The sequence below is a fragment of the Phlebotomus argentipes genome, unplaced genomic scaffold (assembly GCF_947086385.1).
Source record: "Phlebotomus argentipes unplaced genomic scaffold, Phlebotomus argentipes genome assembly contig_2, whole genome shotgun sequence".
NCBI lineage: Eukaryota > Metazoa > Arthropoda > Insecta > Diptera > Psychodidae > Phlebotomus > Phlebotomus argentipes.
The window spans coordinates 713,364-727,885 of record NW_026776162.1 but is presented as its reverse complement, the minus strand read 5'-3'; the positions used below and the strand labels follow the sequence as shown (position 1 = coordinate 727,885).

Here is a 14,522-nt window from a genome sequence, read left to right as displayed (position 1 = left end):
GCAGTCCGCCGGAGGAAAAGCCCCAGAAAGTGGGTTATCCGCCGCCGAGGATTGTTGATATGGAGGCAAAACCTCATTTCCGGAAGGCTGTTGCAGACTCTTCAGTGGCATCGAAGAGGAAGGCGCTGGAATTGATGTCGCAGCGATATCAGAGTCAGGACATTGCTTCTGAGAGTGAGAATCTTCCACGTGTTCTCGCCCCTGTTGAGGAACAGCCAGAAAGTGGCGGAGGCTTGAAGGCCCTCTTGTCCCGTGAACCCAGTCCTTTCGACAAGCCCCTGATAAAGCATCACAGTTACGATGACAAGACTCTGTCTAAGAGTCAGATTCGCGAGTATAAGTCCTCTAAGGTGAGGCAGAGTCAATCATTCCACGAACACATGATCGAATCTGCTGAGTTTCCCAAAATCGAAGAGGAGAAACTCAGTTCGTCAACCACAACGCACAACAGTGAGACAACGAGTACGGATAATTCATCACCCATGCCATCTCGTCCTGGGAAGTTGGTTCAGTGCTCACCGTACTACTCAAGTAGCTTGAGCTCGGAATCACCGCCCATTCAGGTGCTGCAGAAGCCGCCGAGGAAGTCTTCAGGGCCGCGCGTGATGCCCAAGAGTCCTCCGAGTGGCAATGACACGGACAGCTCTCTGGACTTCCGTCAGCAGGATCCGAAGTTCAGGACTCGGGGTTATAGGAAGCGCAAGCAGGTGCCGGCGAAGAGGACTCGTCTGGATCGGGTGCCCTTGGAGCAGCAAGAGAGTTCAGAATGCTCTGAAGGATATTTCCAGGAGGTGGATTCGGGTAGCTCGGATATGTCGAAGCGGGAATATTGTGAGCATGAGTATGTGAGGTATTTTGAGGAGGAACCAGATGTTGGTGTTCCCGAAGAGGATGAGGAGGAATATGTGCGATATGAGTCGTATCCCGGCACAAGTTTCTCCACGAGGTTTGAGAGTCTCGACATGACTGAAGGGAATGTGGATGAGATGGGTTTCCCGAAGTACGATCGCTTGGGACACATCACGAAGCCCATGTACAGGCCACAAGAGCATCCGGCGACTTCCTCCACGCCTCCGATTAAACCTCAGCGTCAGAGGAAGCGCCAGCTGAGGCGAGAGGACTCTAATGCTGGCATTCCAGAGCCCAGTACATCACGTCGGCGGCCCGAATATGCGCTCGAGGGTGTGAGTCCGGAAGTTCCCTTCCCAGAGGACATTTACTACTCGAGCGAGGACAGCTTTGCCGCCGGATTCTCCACCCAGATTCACGTGCAACGAAAAGTTGAACTGCCATATCCGGACTTTTTGTCCGATCACGAAGATATCGTGGATTATCCGCGTGTCCAGCCGCCAACGAGTCAGTCTGGGGAGTCGGAGAAGAGCTACGATGGATCGGAGTTTGACATGCGAACTGTGCCGCCTCCGATGTTTCTCGGCGACTCTGAGGACTTGAGTGACAACTAGACATCCCACCATTCCCAACGAGCATCCCCAGATTCACTAATCCAAGACTGAACAACCCTTCCATTCGGACACATTCCCCATTCCCTGGCTTTCCCCCGCTCGACAATGTGGCTGAAGCGCCTTTATTCTATTCCATCGTCTTCAGAGAAAAGAAAAGGATCGTGAAGAAGGTTAGGAATTATGTGACGACAGAGCCAAATTCTCTATCAGTATTAAGATTTTCTTACAAACACATCGTTCAATGCCAAGCATTTAAATCTGCACACAAGAAAAAAAGAAAAACGAGTCATTTAAGAGAGTATTTTATGGTAGTGTGAAAAGTTCTCTCAAATAGTTGATAAACACCACTTTTTCCCTGTCACTATCAAGAGCTATATATATATATATATATATAATTAGAAGAACATAGTAAGAAGAAGGATGGGATTTATTGAGAGCTGCAATGATGAGACTCGGTTTAATGTGTGGTTTAAGAATACGACGTGAGTGTTGAATTCAGATATTTTTCATGTTTTTACCATTTTGTTATAGAAATTATACAAAGAATATACACACACCTAATATTAACCTCATAATGTTTATTAAAAAAAAAGAATCGAGAGAGAAAACGTAGTTTGAGCAAGATATTAAAATACTTTATGAGAAGAATATAAGAAATAGTTGGTAGAAATACAATGAAATGCGATGAAGGAAAAAGCGAAGTGGTATTTAAAGAAAAAAAATATAAGAAATGGAATGCATTTAAAAAAATATTTATAATAATAGCTAAAATATTTAGTGAAAATGTAATTGTTAAAACATATTTCTTCCATTTCAATGTGTCAAATTTTTTCTCTTAATTTGATATGAATTGGCCTACAATTTTCAAATGAATTGCATCAAAGATAAGGAAGAGAAGTAAAAAAGAAAAAATGGCAAAAGACGTGTTTTTGTGTGTGTGTGTCGAATCAAAAATTTCGGTTTGAAATGCTTCTTCACTAAAAGATTATTCTGTGTCAAATATAATTTATAGGGATTTTCCAAAAGACACCAAACCAAATAAGAGTTATTATAGCTATTGAAAAGAGACAAGAATAGTGCCAATTAGATGATGCAAAATTTATACCTGTTATTGCAATCAATCAGTGAATATAAATGAAATTGAATCAATATTGTTGTTTAGAGATGGATATTTTAAAAGGATATAAATTATTGAGTACAAATTGTTTGGGGAGATCGGAAAAGCGTTGATGGAAGAATCAAAGATTCTCTTTTTTGTTGATATTTATCACCTTCACACCTTTTTATTGTGGATAATCTATGCCTTTCCCCGGAGAGGAATAAAAAGACGGGAGTAGAGATATGAGAAATTCAAAAGAAAATATTATATATAATCACCCAGAGTCATTATTAAGTCATTAACTATTATATAGGAAATTATCTCGTGTTAATTGGATAAACAGAAGTATAGAGCATGAATTTAAGATGATGAATAACGGATGGATAAAGGAAAAGTATTTGAAATCTACCATATAATAAAATCTTCCACATAATAAAATCGTATGGAAAAAACGAATTTCACTGTAATTTTTACATGTTTTCCTTTGAGTTTTTGCATTATTTTTACACTGATTTTTCAAAAAGTTTATCAGACTTGCAAATGGTGGATTTTTAAGAGTAAGTTTTGAACGATTTTTCCTCAAATGTTCAATGTACATATTTTTTCTAAGATGATCGCATGATTTGTTAATAGTATTTCTATATGATTTTTTTTATTGTATGTTTATAGTTTTACTGTTAATAAGGTTTTCAACATGATCGAGATGGATTCGGTTTTTATTTCAGCACATTTGACATTATGTGGAATTCTTAATTGATATTTTTTCAGTTTTTCAGTAGCTTAGAGATAGTTTGTTCTTGTAAAATACACTTATTGAAAGGCATTGTTCATTAACTTGTAATCCTTGCTTGCAGACACTTACCACGGAATCAACGGAAACGTGTCGCTGGATCGCCGAGGTGAAGTTCCGCAGTTCACTAATCGCTACGATTTGTCTCTGGGATCGGATAAATCCTCATCTTTGTCGCATTCTGAGAGAGACACTGGCAGTTATGACATCAGTGAGTATCCATGATTCAAAAACATACTTTTTCTGTAATATCGAAAAGCTGTCGTGTTGTTTTCATTGACGAAATGATCGATTTTTTTGCAGAGCAAGCGGAAATCCGAGTGAAGATTGAAGAGGAGAATGCCAACTATGTGAATGCTAACAACAATTCCCGACACACGAACGGTGGAAGTGGAAGCAATTCGGCCACGCTGGAGTCTCAAGATGGTGGGGAGGCGCGCAGGAAGCGCTGGCCCACAGATAAGGCATACTTCCTGGCCAAGGAACTCCTGATGACAGAGCGCACATACAAGCGCGACCTGGACGTCCTCAATACGTGGTTCCGTGAGGAATTGTCGCCGGACGATGTGGAGGCCATGCAGCCGCTGTTTCAACTCCTGGAGGCCATGATTCAGCACCACGGCGTCTTCCTGCGTGACCTGGAACATCGGCTGGTGTTGTGGGAGGGCCGCGGAACGCACGAGACTCACAGGATTGGAGATGTGATGCTGAAGAACATGGTGGTGTTGCCTCTGTATGAGGAGTACTTGGAGGCGCACCGAGATGTTCTGCATCACCTTGTGGACGCATTTGATCACGACGAGCGCTTCCAGCAAGTGTACAGGGAGTTTGAGCAGCAGAAGGTGTGCTACGTGCCGGTTGGGTATCTCCTGCTGAAGCCCTTCCATCGGCTGCTGCACTATCAATTGCTGCTGGATCGTCTGTTGGACCACTATGGAGATGATCACTTCGACCGGACAGATTGCCACGGGGCGCTGATGATGCTGGGACGCACGACGGACACGGTGAACAGTTTGCTGCCGGACAGTGAGAATTACGTGCTGCTGTGTGAGCTGCAGAGGGATTTGCTGGGCTTCGATCAGCTGGTACAGCCCGGTCGGAAGCTCATCAGGCAAGGGTGTTTGCTGAAACATTCCAAGAGAGGACTTCAGCAGAGGATGTTCTTCCTGGTGAGTTGAGTACTGTACGGTTCCTGGTCAGAGAGTCAGCGTCAATTAATTGCTTTCTCCATTTCAGTTCTCAGATGTTCTGCTGTACGCCAGCAAGAGCCAAGTGAACCAGACATTCAAGATTTTGGGGCATGTTCCGCTGCGATCGCTGCTCACGGAGAATGCGGAGCACAACGCCTTTGTGATCTTCGGTGGCCAGCGAGCGATAACTGTGAGTGCCGGCACGACGGCCGAGAAGACACTCTGGCTGGCTGAACTGGCCAAGGCGTCCACAGATGCCAAGATGCGTCCGCATGTTCAGCTTGCGATGGGATCTCTGAAGAACTGCAGCTCTTCCGAGGAGGGATTGGAGACGTGTGGCCTGAATGCTGGCGGAGCCGCGGCGCCGGGGAAGACGCCGCCGTCGCGCAGTAACACTTCTCTGCACGTGTGCTGGCATCGTGGAGCCACGGTGGGTCTTCAGGATCACCTCGTGGCGGCGAATGTGAGTTGATTTGTCGTGGCACTGTATTGGGCGGAAGTGATGATCCTTGGCTGTCTTTCCAGAACCAACTGTCGGGTTTCTTGCTGCGCAAATTCAAAAACAGCTCCGGATGGCAGAAGCTGTGGGTCGTCTTCACGTCATTCTGCCTGTACTTCTACAAGAGCTACCAGGACGAATTCGCGCTGGCCAGTTTGCCGCTCTTGGGCTACACAGTGGGTCCGCCGGGTGTGCAGGATGCCTTGCAGAAGGACTTCGTCTTCAAGCTGTCGTTCAAGAATCACGTGTACTTCTTCCGTGCCGAGAGCGAGCACACCTACAACAGGTGGCTGGAGGTCCTGCGGAGCACGACCCAAACGCAGGACTTTAAGAACTTATCGAATAATTGAGAGATGAGCCGCAGTGGCTGATAAATTGTAATTAGTTTTATCTTCTGTCCCGGTAGAAAGTCACATAGAAGAGGATAATGAACAAATGTCCAGATGGTTGATACTTTTTAATAAGATGATACAACTTTTAATGTATGATCCTTCCATATATTTTAGCAAAGAAAAAATGTCTTTTAACATGGCCACACCGTGTTTCATTGGGATAGAGATCTTTATTCAAGAAACAAATCGAGAATTGGAGCTTGAGAAACTGGCACGACTCGCTGTGCGCGGCGAAAGGCATCTTCAGACCCACTGAGACTGCTCGAGCTGAACTTTAGTCGAGTTGCACAGCCAGGAAGTCGACTGCCGGCCACAGCATGGGCCTCCAATCCGCCAAACATGTCCGCGGAACGCTGTTCTTCTTGAGCGCGCGTGCGCTGATTTCCACGTCGGAGAGATGCTTCAGCACTGCTCTGCACGCTGCCCACGTTCACTTGATCACTCCTGCCCAGGCTCAGATCCTTCGCCATCAGGACTATGCCATTTTTGCTCACTGGTAACGCAAACACAATCAGAACGACTTTCTTGCGCGGAAACTTGGCAAAAACACGCGAGGATTCACACAATTCCACTTGTTCCTTCCTGTTCCAGAGGTGCAAAGTGCGTAAATTGCACAGGATCGCGTGCCTGGAGTGGAAAATTGACTCAAAACACTGAATTTGGGCACTTTTCATCGAGTGAGAAAAAGCTTCTAGAAAATGTTCTAGAAGGATCGACGAAAACTGATCCGCGATCGCAGTATTGTTGCAAAACTGCCCGTCGCCAGGGTTACGGCTCGCTCGCAAAGCGCTCATTGGCTCTCGGCGTGCTCGGCTCGTTCGGGTCGGCCGAGGGTATAAATATCAGTGCAGTTCTGAAAAATTCTCAGTCGTACAGTGAAGAGCGAAGAGAAGAGACGTGAAAATAGCGTGAAAAACAAAAACCCGAAATAATAGTTGAAAAGAAGCAAATATGGAAAACATTGAACAAATTATGATTACGCCGATTATTTTTTGCAATCTATATTATATAGAAGTTGGTTTCGATGGCCAAAACTGGCATTTCTGGCCATATTATTCTGTTGATCAGGTGCAGTATTTTTACCATTACTAATTTCGATACTTGAAAAGTGCTAAATTATGGTGAAAACTCAAATTAATGTGTAAAATTGTTAAAAAACCTGTGTATAAAGTAAAATTTCAGTGAATAATAGTGAAAACGTATAATGAAAATTGTAAAGAAGAGTCAAAAATGTAAATAAAAAATTGTAATGAGAGTGAAAAATGTAAAATATTGTGTAGAAGAATGTAAAAAAGATTGAAAAATGTAAGTGAAAATTGTAAAAAGAGTGAAAAATGTAAAATATTGTGAAGAAGAATGTAAAAAAGATTGAAAAATGTAAGTGAAAATTGTAAAAAGAGTGAAAAATGTAAAATATTGTGAAGAAGAGTGTAAGAAGGAGTGAAGAAATGTGAAATATTGTGTGAAAACTATAAAAGAGTGAAGAATGTTAAAATAATAGTGTAATAAGAGTGAAGAGTGTAGCAAAATAAGAAAATCAGGTTATAAAACAATAAAATTGGTGACGTGGTTCATTGTGAACTGCGATCATTAAATTATTGTGAATAAAGTTTGGTGATATTGTGGTGTGGCGTGTAAAGCCCGTGAAAATTCCTGTGATATATAATAATATAATAAAAAATGAAAAAATTAATAATAAAAAATCCAAGTGATAAATTGCTCTAATTGAATTTAATATATAAGATTTTGATACTGTCTTTCTTTTTTTTTCAGATGCGGCCAGATCTATCGGACGAGGCGATAATAAAGTAATTAAAGGCAAAATAATCTTGTGGCATCTTTCTGGGGACACTTGAACTGATAGGGAGGGACTCCTAATAAAACATTTTAGTTGCTCATCAGAACACACGTTTAATTCATCTTCTTACCACAAATTTCATACATTTTTAATAAATTATTGAATTTAAAAAGACAAAACTTATGTATTTTTCTTATGTAACTTAATTATTATAATAAATGATTGCTGATTAATTTCATAGTCTCGTCTTTATTACCCTTGAAATGATAAATAAATACTTCGCATGTCTTCTGAAGGTTTGCACAATTATAAGGCTGCGTGCTGAGAATGTGTCGAACTGGCGGCACTGTTGGATGAGGCAAGGAAAGAAGTCCAGGAAAAAATAATTTCGTATATTTTTAATAAATTATTAAATTGAAAGTGACAAAATTTTTGTACTTCTTTCTAATATTAACCAATAATATTCCTCTTTCTCAATTACTTACTTCCGACTGGTGAAATAGATAGAACCTCCAGATTTTCTTGAATTGTTTTTGGGTATAAAAACTTGCAGATGACTATAAACTAGTATTTATTATAGCAAATAATGTACAGATCAGAAGGAAAGGAGTAACAAAGGGGAAAGTAACGCTGATACAAAAATAAGACCTCCCGGGAGGTTCTGAGATGGACGACTGAGGTTCTTACTCTCGTCTCAGATTGTCGAGACGAGCCTGGAGATCGGCATCTGCATCAGAAACCGGCGAGGACGTGCCTCCTCCGCCTGTAGCCCCACCGCCAGCGGCAGCGCCCACAGCCGCTGCTTGAGGTTGCTTCATTCCGGTCACAGTTAGCGATCCGGAAGCCTTCAAAGAAACGTCAAAGAGTGAGATTCTGATGAACTTTCAGAGCTGAATGTCTCACCTGGGGCAATCCTGAGAGTTGATCGTTGAGCTGCAGACCCAATTCATCCAGCACTTGAGCCACCACCGCGTCAGACTCCTCCTCGTCTCCCTCGTCCTCCATGGCATCGTCAATCGCATCGTTTATCATCTCCTCCTTCATGTCCATCATCTCCGACTGTCGCTCGAAGTCGTGGAGGATCTTCTGGATTTGTGGCAGGTTGAGTTGCTTATTCATGTTCTGCATAGCCTTCGTGACGCCCTTCATGGCCTGTGCCATGGTGTTTTGGGACTTCAGCGTCTGAATCTTCAGCGACACAGCTTGAATGTTGGCCTTCATGAGCATGAACTTCTTCACATAGCGTCGCGTCCGCACCAGATCCTTCGCCATGATCTTCACGGCGTCCATCTGACCCTCCTTGGCAAGCTTCTTGATGTCCGCAATCACTTTCTTCTCCTGCTGCTCCATCTTCATCTTCTCCCTGTCCAGGTCGCGCATGGCTTTGTTTAAGGCACGCTGGTTCTTGCGCAGCATCTCCTCCGGAGTCATCTTCTTGCCGAACAGCCACTCCATCCTTGGGGCTTTTCACGGGGAACAGAGAAAGGGAGAAATCACAGAGTGAACTGCAGAGATGAGTCACTGTTTTGATGGAAGTCACCGCGGCCACACTGAAGTTTCTGCGAACAAAAACTGACAGCCACCTAGGATTTCCCCATAATTTCCCCTCGATTTTACCGGTTCACAGCAAAACTTCCGGACGCAATCGTTGACAACTTCACAGTATTTTGGTAGACACGCCGGCATCTGTGGGAACTCCCAGGAAATCCAGAATGCACTTCAAGGATCTCTTCCTAGTGGCCCTGGTGGCTTTGTGGGCAGTGTCCCGAGTGGCGGAGGCGTGCAAAGGTTGTGTGGAATTGGACGAAATCACCTTCGATAAGTTAATCCGCCGCTTTCCGGTGACCGTGGTGAAGTTCGACGTGGCCTATCCGTACGGAAACAACCACGAAGCGTTCTCCAGCTTCGCCCTGGACGTTGCAGACGTGGATGATTTGCTGGTGGGTCTGGTGGGCATCAAGGACTATGGGGAGAAGGACAATGCAGAACTGGGGAAACTCTATAAGGCGACTGAGAAGGATTTGCCGGTGATTAAGCTGATTAAGCGGGATGATCCCAGGAAGTGGATTGACTACAAACCATCCGCCCTGACGGTGTCTGCCGAGGATCTGAAGGCGTTCGTGCGAGACAACTCTGATCTCTATATTGGCCTCGCCGGGTGTCTGCAGGAGTTCGATCAACTGGCGGGAAGATTCATGGACGCTCTCGCTGTGGACGAGAAGAGCGCCCAGGAGGTGCTGCAGGATGCCCAGGAGGAGGAGAAGAAGTTCAACGGCGAGGAGAATTCCGGGCGAATGTACATCGCCATCATGCAGAGGATCCTGGAGAAGGGAGCGGAGTTCATAGCGTCCGAGAGGGAGCGAGTGAAGAGTCTGCAGGGAAAGAAAGTCTCAGCCGGCAAGAAGGTCCTCCTGGAGCATCGAATGAACATCCTGGCGGCCTTCAAGGCCACCGCCAGCGCTTCCTCAGACAAGTCTGAATTGTAGAACTGAGAAAGCTCCTGAGATTCCGTAAGTTTAGTCACAAAAATATCATTAATTCCTGTCCAGTATCGACTTTCTCTCTTCAGAAAACTCTTGTATCTGTGTATTAAGTTGGAGTGCAATTTATGTGATTCTTTTTGCTCAAACAAGCCAATAAACCATAGATTAGCCAGTAACAAAACACCCAGTCTTTCGTTATGGCCTGTATTTATGCTCTTGCGCTTTAATGTGTGAACAAAAGTGGGGAATATATCAGCTTATTTCTTCCTGTACCTCACAATCAATTTTCATCCTTCAACTTTACAACTTAACATCTCGGGGAGATTTTCCAGTGACAATTTTTTTTTTTTTACTAATTCAAGCCATATATCATTTAAGTTACCTTCACAAAGAAATGCCCGAATGTTTTACAAAATACTCTCTTCTTTTTTTGCTAATCGTTGGGATTATTTTCAAGTTTTAATGCTTTTTTTATTTAGGTTTTTACTGGTTTTGTAATTTTTTTTTGTATATCTTTTATAGTTTTTTTATGGATCTTCTTCTTTCTCTCTCTCTCTCTTTTCTCTACAATGAAAGCTCAATGTTTTACTCATAGAAACCATGACTTATGGATTTTTTCCTCGCTCTTTGTTCCCATTCACATAATAATATTAGTAATATCTCCGTTCAAAACTGCTAATCACAGCCTTTGTCTCTTTTTCTATCAAAGTGCCTTCACGTGCGCTTTCCAATAGTTGATATTCAGCGTTAAATATTGAAAAAATTTTGATGATAAATTTCGTGAAAAGGCACCTCAACTACACTCAATGTTCTTTTTTCGCTTATACGAACTTATAATACTACTAACTTACAAAGTCTTCTCTATCGTCTTATTATAGAGTTTCACAGAAACATTTACACTACAATATCTCGATTTCTTCTTCTGCCCTCCTTTTATGAGAACAAAAAACTCTCTCTTTTTCGCTCGATTCGTGTGACAATAAGAAAATACTAAGTTTGGCGCTTTGCGACTAGTTGAGCCTAACAATTTATCAATTTCTCTCAGCATTTCTGATTCAATCTTCAATTTCTCCCTCTCAAAATGGAGAACTTCCTCTGAATTTGCTCCCTCCTCTCTTCATCTCCTCTGTCTTCTATCGCTATCGCCAATGAGAAATACTGAATGTTTACGTTTTTTTCTTCTTCCTTGAGCTCATCTTCCTCCACTCCCCCATTTTCTCACCTGAACCCATTTTTTGTTTATCTTTGCGTATGGGAGATGCATAGCTCAGTGACATTTTGTGGTGGTCAGTCTTCTTCTCCTTCTTCCCATCGGAGAAAACACCCTCACGACCCTTATTGGTTGATCATGGAGTGAAATGGGTAGCCGTAGAGTGGCTTAAAGATGGCATTGAGATCCATTGTTGCCTCCAGTGTTCGCCAAGACAGCAGAAAAATGAACTTGATCTTCTCAAACACATCACTATCGTACACCGAGCGCGCCGTGTTGGTGAGATCAAAGGGCTCCTCAATGCACAAATGCTTCCACTGATGCGGATCATTCTTGGGACTTCGCTGCATCCGACAGAAGTCAATCGATAAGCACGATGCCGTTCGCACAGATATTGCATATTGAGAATAACTGCAAAGAGACACACAAAATCAACTTCCATCATCCGAAAGTCCAGCTCAGTTCCACTCACTCGAATGTGCTGTAGTAGCGCAGAAATTGCAAGAAGAGCTCCCCGAGTGTCTGCTGATTGGCCGAAATGAATGACTTCATCTGCTCATTGATGTTTATCGTCCGAAGATCGCGAGTCACATTGAATTTTTCCGGATGCATGTCATGGAGGCACGGCAGAATGATGGGATTCACTCCAACTTGCAGGAAGTGGATCACCATGAGGACTAAGGAGTAGCTCGAGATGGTGGAATTCTTCGCGTTGTTTATGCAGTGATGCTGAGCCCACATCTTCACCACCAAAACCAGCGGTCGGACGCGCCAATCCACTGAAAGAGACAGATTATAATTTATTACAGATTTAAACAGACGAATAATTAGCAAAATCATACATTTAGAGGAGATTAAAATTAACTTCTTTTAATTTTCAGTGAAGTTATACAGAAATATCTTTTGTGTATGACGAATTTTCCCCAAAAGAAGTGGCTAAATTGATGATAATTTCCTCTAAACATTCGTCTATTTGTGCAAAAATTCGAAGGACAGCGAAAAAGTTGAGATCAACTTGAGATAATCGAAACTTTCTCGTGACACACAGACTCAACAACAATCATCAGTCACGAGAGTTTTGTCTCCAATAAATTGATAAGGGATTCTCTCAGTCGCAACAAAGCCAAAGCGCACATGTGATCAATAAAGAGGACTAATCAAGAGAGATTACTCACTGTTTGAATACCAGTACAACAAGTTAGTGTTGCGAATGCCAACGCAATTGTTGTAGTTCAAGTCCACCTCGATGTGATTCTCTGCATCACGGAAGCGCAGGATTGGTACTTTAGCTTCAATCAGATGGAACATTTCGTATTTTTCTGCAAAGAAGTGGAGCACAAGACAGCAAAAATGATGAGACACTTGTGGATATCACATTTTTCCACTCACTGTTCATGGCCAAAAAATTCTGAAGTCCCGACAAAGTGACAATCGCCTCCATTCGTGGCTCCATATCAATTCTGCTCTTCGCCACGAGGCACATGTCCACATCCGATGCGTCCGCTCCGAAGCCCGTCATGGTGGAGCCCACGAGGTACAGGCCAACGCTGGGATATGCTGTGCGAATGTCAATGAAGAGGCTCTTCCACAGGTTCATCTTCTTCACGTACGTCTCCTCTGACTGCTGCGCCACCATGAATCGATTCCACACCATCTGCGACAGATTGTCCCACTGTCCGCCTGTCAGGAGAGCCTTCGGCATCGTCTTGGTCATCACCAAGTGCGCACGAGCAATAAAGTGATCCGGTGGTGTCTCTACAAAGCGCTTCCGTCGATGCTGCATCCCTGAATTGACACCGCGACGATTCTCCGGCGGTGACACCAAGCCAGAGAACTTCTTCCGCAGATATCCGTCCATCTCGTGGTTGATCAGCGGCGTGGGCTCGGGGAAGATGTAGTTGTACGAGCCATTGTGATTGACGTACGGCATCAATTCGTACGTGTAGCCCGCTGAAGTGGACGACGACTCATCCGTGTTGCCGCTGCTCAGCGAGCTCTGGCTGCTGGTCACACACCGCATGGGGTGCTGCATCACATCACCCAATTGGTAGGAGTTTGAGGAGAAATCGAAGAAGAAGTCATTGGTGGGAACAAATGCCTGGACTTGTTGCGAGCAATCCGACTCGTAGCCATTGCGGCTGGGCAGCTGCGCCTCCTTGGAGATGGTCATCAGTTGGGTGAGCTCTAGCGCGTTGGGCAGGATGGGCGAATTGAGAGTGGGCGTCATTGCGGGCGGACTCTCAGACTTGAGACTCGGCGTGGGCGATCGACTGTTGTTGATCTGCTGATCGGCATATCGATTGTGCGCCCTCGAGTAGTCCTGCTGCTGACCACTCCACTGCGGCTTCGGGAATACACACGTGCACGATCCCCAGCCATTGCAGTGCAGCCTGTGCTCCGCCGTGGCCCTGCTGGGGCCTCTGCCGCCATCTCTGTGCTGATAGTGTGGCCCGCGGCCGTGATACTGACCCCTGTTGTAGTGCTGCTGGTGGTGGAACTTGGGCGTCTGCATCTGCTCGTCCCTGGTCGCCTCCGTGGGCACTCGCGCGCCTGAACTGCCCTGCTGACGTCCCGTGCCTGCGTAGCTCGCCCTTTTGTTATTCCTCTCGTCTACTGAGATCTCAATCACAGGCGACAAGTCTTGATGGCGATTCTGATATCCACGACGATTTGGTGCGTTGCTCGGATTGCACTGAAACCTTCTCTTGTTTCCACCATTGGCCATATTGTGCTCATTAGACACATTGCGACGCTTCGCCTGCGCCCCGTTAGGGCGGTTCTGCCTCTGGCCGGCGCCTCTCTGCTCCTGCGGATCGCCCTTCAACTCCAACACGATCTCATTCCGGGTGGAGTACATCATGCCGTACGCACACACTTGGCAATCTCGGCACACAATTGGGATCTACAATTACGCCTCACGATGTCTCAGACTCTCGGCGTGTTCTTTGGGGACGACACAAACAGTTAACTACACTCTTCACCAGCTCCCGAAGCTCTTCCGGATGTCACCAATAGTGCTGGACATCACTCTTTTCTGTCTCTCTATTCCCTCGATTCTTCCGTGTTACCTGCTCGATGAATAATGTGCGGTGATCCTTGCTTCGGTGCTCAGCATCTGACTCTGCAAGGAATCGGAGGTGTGAATTAGGCCAAGGGCACCGCCAAACTGACCGGCAGAGGAGAATTTGTCCCTGATGCGACTATTGTTAGCCCACAGAGTGATTGCCCAAGAACAGTTATGTAAAACCAACTGTTTTATCTCTGATAAGCAATCATTTTTGCACAACAATGCGACACTAAACGAGTTCTTTGCCGCCAAAATCACACGAAGCCATTGTCGGTGGGCTCGGCCAATCCTCCGCGCGAGGAGCACCCTCGGAGAAAAGTCCACTTTCTCCACTCAAATGAACCCGCCCCGCGACGATACAACTGATTTTCACATATTCACTCACCATGAATCAACTTTCCGCTGTTTCATTTCACAAAATCTCTCTGTGGCGGTGGTGAATTTCTGACGAAAAATGATGTGCACAGCCCGAAGAATTCACTTCGCCATGCTTACCGGCTGTCAGCGCGTCTGGAGAACCGTTGCGGTAAA

The 14,522-nt window shown here is 44.8% G+C and overlaps 4 protein-coding genes across 6 annotated transcripts in view; 2 read left to right on the top strand and 2 right to left on the bottom strand.

Moving 5' to 3' along the window:
- Positions 1-5,572, top strand: part of LOC132264099 (FERM, ARHGEF and pleckstrin domain-containing protein 2) — a 33,713-nt gene extending 28,141 nt beyond the window's left edge. For both annotated transcript variants that reach the window (XM_059764185.1, XM_059764175.1), the window contains exons 12-15: positions 3,417-3,563; positions 3,656-4,521; positions 4,589-5,005; positions 5,068-5,572. In XM_059764185.1, the coding sequence (XP_059620168.1) occupies positions 3,417-3,563; positions 3,656-4,521; positions 4,589-5,005; positions 5,068-5,391 (1,754 nt within the window). In that variant the 3' untranslated portion in view covers positions 5,392-5,572. The remainder of the gene's footprint in view (positions 1-3,416; positions 3,564-3,655; positions 4,522-4,588; positions 5,006-5,067) is intronic.
- Positions 5,573-5,747: 175 nt separating this feature from the next.
- Positions 5,748-8,810, bottom strand: LOC132264160 (charged multivesicular body protein 2a). 2 transcript variants are annotated; one of them, XR_009468526.1, is made up of 3 exons: positions 8,135-8,810; positions 7,717-8,076; positions 5,748-7,577 (listed from the first exon to the last, which is right to left on the bottom strand). XR_009468526.1 is itself a non-coding variant. In XM_059764265.1 (2 exons), exons 1-2 carry the CDS (start codon positions 8,684-8,686, stop codon positions 7,915-7,917), a joined length of 714 nt encoding a protein of 237 aa, XP_059620248.1. In that variant the 5' UTR covers positions 8,687-8,810; the 3' UTR covers positions 7,589-7,914. The 2 variants fall into 2 exon arrangements, 1 of the variants encoding a protein (XP_059620248.1); XM_059764265.1 differs by lacking the exon at positions 5,748-7,577 and having other exon boundaries at positions 7,589-8,076.
- A 61-nt stretch (positions 8,811-8,871) lies between these two features.
- Positions 8,872-9,781, top strand: LOC132264152 (protein windbeutel). The gene has a single exon (XM_059764254.1). It carries the CDS (start codon positions 8,944-8,946, stop codon positions 9,715-9,717), a length of 774 nt encoding a protein of 257 aa, XP_059620237.1. The 5' UTR covers positions 8,872-8,943; the 3' UTR covers positions 9,718-9,781.
- A 491-nt stretch (positions 9,782-10,272) lies between these two features.
- Positions 10,273-14,520, bottom strand: LOC132264126 (uncharacterized). The gene is made up of 5 exons (XM_059764216.1): positions 14,377-14,520; positions 12,314-14,045; positions 12,100-12,243; positions 11,397-11,703; positions 10,273-11,335 (listed from the first exon to the last, which is right to left on the bottom strand). The coding sequence occupies exons 2-5, from the start codon at positions 13,782-13,784 to the stop codon at positions 11,050-11,052; spliced, it is 2,208 nt and encodes a 735-aa protein (XP_059620199.1). The 5' UTR covers positions 13,785-14,045; positions 14,377-14,520; the 3' UTR covers positions 10,273-11,049.
- Between the last annotated feature and the right edge of the window lie 2 nt (positions 14,521-14,522).

What these genes read in the sequence shown, in the direction of transcription:
- LOC132264160 (XM_059764265.1), bottom strand. Translation starts at nt 8,686, where the DNA reads ATGGAGTGGCTGTTCGGCAAGAAGATGACTCCGGAGGAGATGCTGCGC. An exon ending in AACTCTCAGGATTGCCCCAG is followed by an intron (nt 8,077 to 8,134) that starts GTGAGACATTCA and finishes GTTTCTTTGAAG; the next exon opens with GCTTCCGGATCGCTAACTGT.
- LOC132264152 (XM_059764254.1), top strand. Translation starts at nt 8,944, where the DNA reads ATGCACTTCAAGGATCTCTTCCTAGTGGCCCTGGTGGCTTTGTGGGCA.
- LOC132264126 (XM_059764216.1), bottom strand. Translation starts at nt 13,784, where the DNA reads ATGATGTACTCCACCCGGAATGAGATCGTGTTGGAGTTGAAGGGCGAT. An exon ending in GAATTTTTTGGCCATGAACA is followed by an intron (nt 12,244 to 12,313) that starts GTGAGTGGAAAA and finishes ACTTCTTTGCAG; the next exon opens with AAAAATACGAAATGTTCCAT. An exon ending in CGCTACTACAGCACATTCGA is followed by an intron (nt 11,336 to 11,396) that starts GTGAGTGGAACT and finishes GTCTCTTTGCAG; the next exon opens with TTATTCTCAATATGCAATAT.